Source organism: Xiphophorus couchianus, chromosome 3 (genome assembly GCF_001444195.1).
Source record: "Xiphophorus couchianus chromosome 3, X_couchianus-1.0, whole genome shotgun sequence".
Taxonomy (NCBI): Eukaryota; Metazoa; Chordata; class Actinopteri; order Cyprinodontiformes; family Poeciliidae; genus Xiphophorus; species Xiphophorus couchianus.
The window spans coordinates 20318526-20327982 of NC_040230.1; the positions used below are offsets into that span (position 1 = coordinate 20318526).

At 37.9% G+C, this 9457-nt stretch overlaps 2 protein-coding genes across 2 annotated transcripts; both read left to right on the forward strand.

The window, feature by feature from the left end:
• The first annotated feature begins 682 nt into the window (after positions 1–682).
• Positions 683–4830, forward strand: dscc1 (DNA replication and sister chromatid cohesion 1). Its single transcript, XM_028011749.1, has 9 exons — positions 683–1009; positions 1865–2033; positions 2385–2519; positions 2629–2719; positions 2807–2945; positions 3078–3130; positions 3242–3396; positions 4264–4412; positions 4518–4830. Exons 1-9 carry the CDS (start codon positions 840–842, stop codon positions 4627–4629), a joined length of 1173 nt encoding a protein of 390 aa, XP_027867550.1. The 5' UTR covers positions 683–839; the 3' UTR covers positions 4630–4830.
• A 2301-nt stretch (positions 4831–7131) lies between these two features.
• LOC114141262 (uncharacterized) lies at positions 7132–9447 on the forward strand. The gene is made up of 3 exons (XM_028011759.1): positions 7132–7699; positions 8490–8622; positions 8748–9447. The coding sequence occupies exons 1-3, from the start codon at positions 7250–7252 to the stop codon at positions 8936–8938; spliced, it is 774 nt and encodes a 257-aa protein (XP_027867560.1). The 5' UTR covers positions 7132–7249; the 3' UTR covers positions 8939–9447.
• The last annotated feature ends 10 nt before the right edge of the window (positions 9448–9457 follow it).

The following is a 9457-nucleotide window of genomic DNA, read 5'->3' on the forward strand; positions in this document are numbered from 1 at the left end:
TTTTTCATCTGATAATTATAAGAGTCTGATTATTATGAAATAGCTTGTGTCATAACTTTGAGACACACGTGTGTTTGTTTTCATCAAAGGAGCAGAAATGGGCTTCTATAACAAATTTAATGAATATGCTCACCCTTGGCAGTACCTGTAAGCACCTTGTAGAAACACTCAAATCACATTTCATCATTCCATTTTCTTCAGTACACCTGCCATCATTTTTAATCAATCTGATGTATTAAAAAAAACTTTCAGTTGTCCAACTTGGACTTCTCAGACATTTGTCTAATTCATTCTTTAGCTAAAGTCATAGTTTAGAGAAATGTTGCAAAGGTTGCATCAGATGAAACTGATGCAATGAAATATTAGTTTAAGGGTCTGCACATATATGGAGTGTGATTGTACCAATTTAGTACACTTTCGCTTTGAAAACACTTGTTTCTTTTCAGCTGTCATATTATTTGTGGAAAACCTGAAATAATATGACCTTTATCATGTGTACATCAGACCACTTTTCTTAAATCACCACATCCCCCAATAAATAAATAAATAAATAGATAAATAGATCTTCTCCGGCTGAAATGACTTATGTAACAAGGAGCGACATAAGGAATACATTTTGATTTTAGGCTTGACTGTTGCAGTATCGACTCTAGACTGCAAATGTAAATTACTGGAAGCAACAGCCAGCTGCGGTGGGGGCAGAATTCGATGTAACACCGGTAGTAGTTACCTCACTTCCTGTCCGCGACTGAACGAGAAAGCGGGTAAATTTGACAGAAAGTAACACTAACGTCGACTTTTTACTGTATCTCAAGGCTTTGGGAAAGCATTAACCGAGAATGAGAACCTTAGAAGAGGTGCAGGCCACGCTGGAGATCGCTAAACTAAAAGAAGAAGATTTACTCTCAACTGTCCACTGTTTATCATTTGGAGACAATGTTTCATCTGCAGACTACTGCCTGATGGAGCTGGATGAAACCCTGTGCAAACATATAGAATCTGGAGAAAGGTAAGCTGCAGAAACAGTGATTGCCATTCATAGCATTTTTTTAAACTTGTTGGTATAATAACCTCGAAGTTTTTTGTGTGTTTTTTTTTTGTATTTCTTGTTGTGACGTACATCAATATGTCACCTTAGCCGAGCTTCAGTCTTGCATCTAGATTTGTAGCCGTACTAAAAGCCAGCTTGACAGAGTTTAAGGAAATTAAGCAGTTTCCCCCCAAAAGGTTTACATTTAAATGTTTTCACGAATCGCTGCTCAACAGTTTTCCACACTTATTAGTTAAACTTATGTGTAAAATAAGCCAATCTCATCTTACCTTTTGTCAGCTACAAAACATCATATCTGTCAATTTCTGGATTTTTTAAAACTTTATTTATAAATAGTTATTTATCAAGATAAAAACAAACTGGAAAACAAACTTCTTTGGATAATCAGACTACATCATATTAGGCAAATGATTATTAGAATACATAGATTTGTCTGATGGTTGTTGTTTTCTCTTAAATTGCTGCAAAGTTGTTCACTTGTATTTGTTTGAGCCCTATATATGAACATACATGAAAATTTGGCATTGATAAAACACACAGAAGCAAAGTCTGTCTGAGATAAATGAGGTGGACTGCCTAGCTTACTAATGCCACCTCGGCTCCTTTGACTCTGCATTTGCCAAATCAGATAGCTTTCTTCACAGTGCTTTTTAAAACTTTGTATTTAATTAAATGCTGCCAGTGGAAATCCACACCTCATCCTCATCACTCACATTTGTTTAATTTATATATGGAGTGAGGAAAACAACACATGAGTGAACTATGTCAAGTGATTACATCTACGTACCTAAACCAATATTTTCTGGTCACCAGTCTTGTAATTCGGGGGGATAAAGACGAGCGTGCGGTGCTTTGTAGCAGCGACAAGACCTATGACCTGAAAATAGCAGACACGTCCAATCTGCTGCTGGTGGTTCCCGGCTGCAGAACGCCAGACCAACTAACTGATAACCAGGACAGCACTCATGTGGTGCACACTCAGGTATGGAAATCTCAGCTGAAAGTAACCTGTAGCAACCAAAAAGCTGATTATTCTGTTACACACACATGCATAGAAGCAAAGACTATCAATGAAAAGTTTATTTAACTTTAGTAAATCCCTAGGAGAGGTGAAACTCGTTTATATAGATTCTGCTGCACATTTTTAGAAATGATTATGCTTTGATACTTCTGTTTTAGAAGCAATTATCAACTTATGTGAGCTTGTGTAACAAAGCTACATGATCTTTGATTTTTCAGTTGAATTACTTAAATAAATGAATGCTAAGTGACCGTTATCAAGGCACACCTGTAGATAATCCTAGTAAATGTTCATTTCCTGCATCTGTCTCAGATTTGGGGGTTCTGTAATAGTTACTGGGAGCTGAGGAAACAGAGACCTAAACTGAAGAAACTGAAGAAGCTTTTAATGGAGAATCCTTACGAAGGACCTGCAATAAGGGGACAAGAGGATAACACAGAGAACAGGGTGATTGTTATGATTATAATTAATTATATAATTAAATAGCACTTTGGCTGAATACTAACAAGCAGCCCTGTTGTTGCAGTCATCAGTAAACAGTTTGCTCTGTTGACAGTACACAATGGAGGACCTACTGGAGAGGATTCAGGCCAGTGAGGAGGAATTAAAGACCCACTTGGAGACGATCCACGCCTGTCGGATTGATGGTAAACAACAATAGCTTCTTCAGGAGTTATGTGTGACTGTTTATGTTCATTTCGTTGACATCTGAAAAGTACCTGTCCTCCCTTTAGGCTACTGGCGAGTGCTGGACTTTGACTATGAGATGAAGCTTCTGGGTCATGTGACCCAGCTGGTGGATTCTGAGTCATGGTCCTTCAACAAGGTTCCCCTTCATACCAGCCTGGAGGAGCTGGCTCCACTGGAGCCCAGGTAAGGAAACCCAGATTGTTTTAAATGAACTGGATGCTTCCCTATGATGAAACATTTTGCTAGTTTTGTATGCACTGTGAGGTTTATTTTCTCTTAACCAAATGCATGTCATAACGTTTCCTGTTTTCACAGGGAGATGATTGAGCACTGTTTGAACTGCTATGGGAAACGCTACATTGAAAGCGGTGAGGAATCTATGAAGATGCACCTGAGAGTCTGAAGAACTTTATTGCTTTACTGGTGACTCTCTGCACTAACACATTTGTCTTTGTTCCCACTTTGCTTCCTCTCCACAGGCGAGGTCTTCTATGCGTTGCACGAGGACAGGGTGTGTTGGGGCCTGGCGCTAATGCTGCTCCAGAATGCCGTCAAGTTCAACCTGAAGGAGTTCCAGGACGTCTGGCAGCAGAGCGTCCCAGAGGGCATGACTACAAGACTGGAGCAGCTTAAGGTCATCTTTTAGCTGGCTAATTCCTTTGTTTTTTTTCTGTGTAGCTTCATATGTTAATGAATTTTTGCCTACTCTTCATTAAAGCATGGGTTCGTTTCGTTGAGGTGAAAGCATGGCTCTCTTGAGGTTTGGACTTTTTTGTGGCTGTCTTGCTGACGAATAGTTTTTGGTCAAGCTTCAGCTCTTGGACAGATGGCCTCACATTTGGCACAAGAAGACGTTGGTTCACAGAGGAGTTTGTGTTTGATTCAATCAACCCAAAATTAGCAGCTCTCTACCGCCATGCTGTGCTGTGCAGGCTCTATGTTGTTGTTTTTACAGACATAGTTCTGTAAACCAGCCATCTTTACTTCGGTGTCTGTGCAAAGACATGTTGAACTTCATTCAGATCCAAAGAAAAAGACACTTTCTGCATGTAGCCATACCAGAAGCAATGTTTAGTTTTACTGAATGGGCTTCAAATAGTTTGGAAATGGCCTATAATTTATTTGCAGATTGATGGGTGGCAACAATGTTTCCTTTAAGCTCATTGCTGATGTCTTTCTATCTTGGCATTCTATTGAAACTTACCCTAAAGTCCCTTTTTATGAAAACAGCAACAGTGTGCCTAGTTTTTAATTACTTTAATGACAATTGTGAAAAATGTTTTTCTTCTGCTGGCTTCACATTATCTATAAATAAACTTACAAATAATTTACTTTTCATTTAAAAAAAACTACAAAATAAACCAGTTAGGGTTGGCTGGTCATATACTGACCTTAGCTATTGCTCACTGGCTTTGTTTTACATCTTAGCATTATCTGCATTTATTTGAGAAATTGTTTACATTTTCTGACCTCAGTACTGGCTGCTTTTTAATTCTTCCAGGGCGTCGCTCTGGTGGATCGGACTTCCCGCCCAGAAACCATCAGCCTGCTTCGAGTGGAAGATCTCCCAGAGGACACAGTGGAGCGCTTCAATCACCTCTTCTCACTCAGAGAGAAGTGGACAGAGGATGACATCACTCCATACATACAGTTAGTGGCTTCAGTTGAACAAATATAATGAAAAAGATCAGTTAGTTTTTTTCTTTACTCTTTTCTTTAGTTTATTAAAATAATTATTTTTTTCTCTGCACCCAGAGACCTTTGTGGAGAGAAGCAGACCACCGGAGCGCTCCTGACCAAATACGCTCGATCATCAATGCAAAGCGGAGTCAAAGTCTTTAACTCCAGACGACCTGTGGCTACATGAAGTCTCCAAGCAGACCAGAAATCAATTTAAATCAGGACATTTTTGCAATTTCATATCAACAAAATCAACTTACCTAAAATATGATTCTGCAGTGAACTTGTACAGATTTTAAATCAGTTTGGATCTCTCGGTTTTGACTTTTTTCTGTTCAACAGGTGAAAAATGTGTAATAAAGATTTTTGGTTATTAGTGGATCTGTAATGTTTTGTGATTTTTGACTTGAACACATTAGCTGCTGCACTTCGAACTGTGCAGGAGTTGTTAGGGTGGTTTTCCACAAGATGGCGTGCTGCATCAAAATAACCCCCACATGGTGACAAATGTGCTGCACTCATTTCTGTGGTAATCAAATTTCTCTTAAAGCAGATTGATTTAAATTACTGGCCAATTTCAGGAAACTTGGTTACATTAAAAGTACTAGGTATCATTTCTGTTACAGGAATTAATTCATATCAAGTTCTATTAACAGGAAGATATGCTAAGTATTTCCCTTCATTTTGTATTACACTAAATGTTATTGGAGCCTTGACAAAATACTTGTGCTATGTAATTTTGTAAAAATCAAGACATTGCCTGACACATCAATGAAGTTTGTGTTAAATCTAAAGTTATTTAGATCAAATTTTATATATGTTTTATGTGACCTAAGGCCACATGGATGTTAGTATTGGTTATATAAAATTTTCACTTAATTGTTTACAGCTGATTTTGAACTTCTGTATGTAGAAAAGTTGTGGTTAAATTTGCAGAGAAAGCTGTGCCGGACAAAAAAAATGGAATAAAGCAGAAGAGAATAAAGTTTCAACATTAGCATCTTGTTTGTGGATGTGAACAGATCTTTAAAAAAAAGTTCATGTTATATTTAGAGTGACACTGAACACTTTATAAGAGACAACTAAATGCGTTGTGTTCAGGGTGATGTGAAGTTGGCTTTCTTCACATACTTTCTTCAGAGTTTTCCATGTGGCTTGTGGAAATCTTTAATTACTTTGTTAAGCTAACTGCCTGAGACTTCACCAAAGCGTGGTGAGTTCCTCTGTCTTCATGATGCCTTTTATTCCTAAACAGCCTTCAATAAAACCCCACCTGAGGGAACGGTTGGGAAAGCCATAGTTTACCCAACAGCAATGCAGTAATATGTGGGAATATCTCTTATGTTTAGAGTTGCCTGTAAATTTTTTTGCAAGCCACGTAAAGCTCGTAGGTTTGACTCTGAAGTATTCATAGATTGGGTTTTGTCACTAACCAAACTAAACCAGTTTGGTTAGACACAAAGAGTTAACTGGACACTCATGAACAGGCACGCATCCCATGCCTCACCAGACACAAAGACAATGATTTTATCTGCAGTGGACCTCTGACTAATCCTGACATCACCCAGTAGGACAACTGACTTATCAGCAGATAAGGTAAGAGGTCTCAGTTGTTTTTTAACTGTTATGGTGTGCATGATTCACACTTCCTCTAAAATGAATAACTCTCCTGTCTGTCTTTTGGCTCAATTCCTTTTTCTTCTTCCTTTTATTTTCTTTGTAGTCATCATGTCTAATCTTTCACTTCTTACCACGAATGCTATAATCAGCTAATTTTAAAGTCTTGCATAATATAAGAAAGAAGGAAATATTTAAAATATACATATAGTACTAAGGTTTTTTTTTTTAATTTTAGCTTTAAATTTGAGCTCCAAGCTATCTATCAATATAGGATTTTTTTTAAACCACTAAAAATCTGAAAATTGTGGTGGGCGTTTTTATTAAGCCATATTTAGGTTATAAAACTTCATTTAAAATACTGTATGGAGTCACAAACAAGGAAAAAATATGATGGCAGCCTTATGCATTTCTTTAGCAGGGATGTGAAAGATGTTTCAGAGAATATAGGAAAGTTAAAGAATCGAACTGCAGGGAAATCCTGAAGGAAAACCTAGTTGAGGCTACAAAAGATTTGAGATTGATATGGAGGTTCACTTCTCATTACACTGACACTAAAACACACAGCCAAAAAAAGGTTATGTCTGATGTAAAATCTGCATGTATATGGTCAAACACCTTAAACAAAAACAAAAAAATTAACTCATTCTTAATTAACAAATTTCCTTCCAGTCAACTTTCCATTCATTTTTCTTGGGTGACCTCTCTGTGAATTGTCATTTTCTTTTGAAATCACCTTTGTGCAAGATTGTCTTACTTGTGGAGTCAAGTCAGCATGCTTCCCACATGATGACAACCCATAACATGATTGCAACATTTCTGTGTTAATTAAATTACTCAATATTTCTTAATATTGAAATGTTTGGGGGGAAAAATTATTTGGACATTTCATTTGCTGTAAAACATGAGCTTTAAAATTAACTGAAATATGTTGTTCCATTTGTAATGTAAACTTAAGCTTTCCTTTTTAAACTAAGTGATTTTTTTATGACATTCTACTTCATTGGGATTCACAGGTAAAGTGAGTCCCGATCCTCCGATCCACAAGGTGGCGGTAATTAGAAAACAAATCGCTCACGTGTCTCGTGACGTTACAATACCCGGTTGTTATTGACTACCGTGCGTTTGTTAGCATTGTTCTTCGCGCTTTTTCTCTCAATTCGCGTGTTTTTAAATGAATTCGTCCTATAATGGTGTTTACCTGCGTCATTCAGGGCTGCGGGAAAAGACCTGAGCCGTACGTGAGAAGCCTGCATGGATTCCCGAATAACTTGGAGACAACAAAAGCCTGGAATGGGTTCGTGAAGCGGACCAAACCGTGTTGGAATGGCAACACTCCTTCAACGAGGATCTGCAGCGAGCATTTCCAGCCAACATGTTATAAAAACCACATGGCCTGGTCGATGGGATGTGTAAGGACGCTGGATCTGATAGATGACTTTCAGGTGCCAACGATTTATCCTGCTGTGGCTGAGAAAAATGCTCCATCCCCCTCCAAAAGCAATAATCTCAAAGCAGACATACACATACAGACCCAACAGAACCCACCAGGTAGCTCCACCATGCTTGCACCAGCGGAAATAAAACAGGAGGAGGAGGAGACACGCTGCTCAGGAACCACAGAGGCACCTCTTATTCAGGTAAGCTACAAAAGTGTTATTTAGGCTTGAAGATGTTTCCTTCAGTTGGTTGAAAATGCCTGAGCCTGGTCAAAGTTTTTTTTTTTTACTGCAAAACGAAATATGTCAAGTTTAATACTGGAGCAATTTGCACTAATAAGTCATTAAAAAAATATGTCATTTTTAATTACTTATTTCAAAAAGTATTATACCTTTAAATAGTTTGTAAACGTTCAAATAGTGATGAATTTTAACAAGGTAGGTTAATTCAAATTTGAGTGAAATGGAGACATCTCCTGAGTAGCTCCTCATCCTATTCTTGCATTTTCCATGCTCAGATAGAGGGATGTTTGAGATAGTTCCGCTAAACATTAAGCAGTTTAATACAAACATTATCTTTATACTTTATTCACACATAGATAAAGTGTAAAGAGGGAAAAAAAATCTTGCTCATACTTACTAAATATAAATAATTAAGAAAATTAGTGGGGGGTATTCAATGAATTAGCTTCGCATAAGAATTAACTGGTTGCAGTGAATCAAAACCTAAGATACTTTTTGTCAGTAGCAGAGCAAATCATTAATCAGAAGAAGAAATAATTGTGAGAAGAGTGGATGGATTAAGAAATACTTTCCAGCAAATCCACATTATCTCAACAGATGCATCATGTCATGAAAACAGGATTTTTTGGGGCTTAAATACTAATTTTACATTTTGTCTCGACAGCTTTGGTTACAAAGCATAGAGTAAGGTATTATTGACGGGTCGGGACAAAGGCTGTAAAATCTCCCTGTTTGTGTGGCTGTTTAGGGATGTCATGTAAAGGCCGAGTACCAGGTGATGTACTTTGTAAGACATGTGGCGACCCAGACCGACCCTCCATCCATTTCCACAAACGCACGATCAGTCGGCACACAGCTGACCGGGTTATCCCGAAGTACAGGTATGTTACTTTGCACAGAATGTGATTGTCGATGCTGTAAAATAATAAATATGAGAAGCAAAACTCATTCAGAAAGCTTGCTGTTACTCTGACCACGTAAATCGAATAGTCTGTTGTCTTCACAGGTTCACAGGTGAAAATGGGTCGAGATTTTGGTGTCTGCACGGTTCCCTTAAAAACTCCCCGGCTGCTCTTACAACCCACCTTGGTAAAAAGACCAAATAAGAGACTTCGACTGGCTCTGGAATATGAGGAGGAAGCCTCGTCAGAAGCCATCACATCTACAGCAGTTCAGGTCAAAACCAGTTCAACGTGAACCTGTGGACTGTTTCGGTGCAACAGAGAACATAAAAGCATGTAGCTTTTGTCTTTGGTACGGGGAAAAAGTTTATCCAGCTCCTTGTCATAAAGTTAATAGTGATACACTTGCTTTATGCTACAACTAAAAACTGTGCAATTCTTACTGGGATGGAAAGCTCAGTTCTGTCTCCATATCTGTTAGTAACTGGCAAGCTGAAATGGACAAAAGCTGCTAGAACCTCCCTTCTTTTGGATTTTCTTCTGATATCAGATTGTTTGGAAACCATCTGTAGCAACATCATTTATTGTTCCATTAATGCTTAATGGAACAATAAAATACTATATCAATGAATGGCCCCATTTTCAATTTTTGTGCAAATAGAGATCTTAAAGTTGAAACCATAAGTTTACATACAGCTTTGTTTGTTCATGAAACGTGATTTCTAATCCATAACACTAGCTGGGTTTTCCTTCATTGTTTAAAGAGAGATCATTCTGATGTAAATAAATGTGACACTTACTTTTGCTATTGTGT

Bases quoted from the DNA above. Each gene is read 5' to 3' on its own strand.
- dscc1 (XM_028011749.1), top strand. From the start codon at position 840: ATGAGAACCTTAGAAGAGGTGCAGGCCACGCTGGAGATCGCTAAACTA. The intron at 2,034-2,384 runs GTATGGAAATCT...CATCTGTCTCAG, and splicing joins CTCATGTGGTGCACACTCAG to ATTTGGGGGTTCTGTAATAG. The intron at 2,520-2,628 runs GTGATTGTTATG...CTCTGTTGACAG, and splicing joins AGGATAACACAGAGAACAGG to TACACAATGGAGGACCTACT.
- LOC114141262 (XM_028011759.1), top strand. From the start codon at position 7,250: ATGGTGTTTACCTGCGTCATTCAGGGCTGCGGGAAAAGACCTGAGCCG. The intron at 7,700-8,489 runs GTAAGCTACAAA...GTGGCTGTTTAG, and splicing joins CAGAGGCACCTCTTATTCAG to GGATGTCATGTAAAGGCCGA. The intron at 8,623-8,747 runs GTATGTTACTTT...TTGTCTTCACAG, and splicing joins CGGGTTATCCCGAAGTACAG to GTTCACAGGTGAAAATGGGT.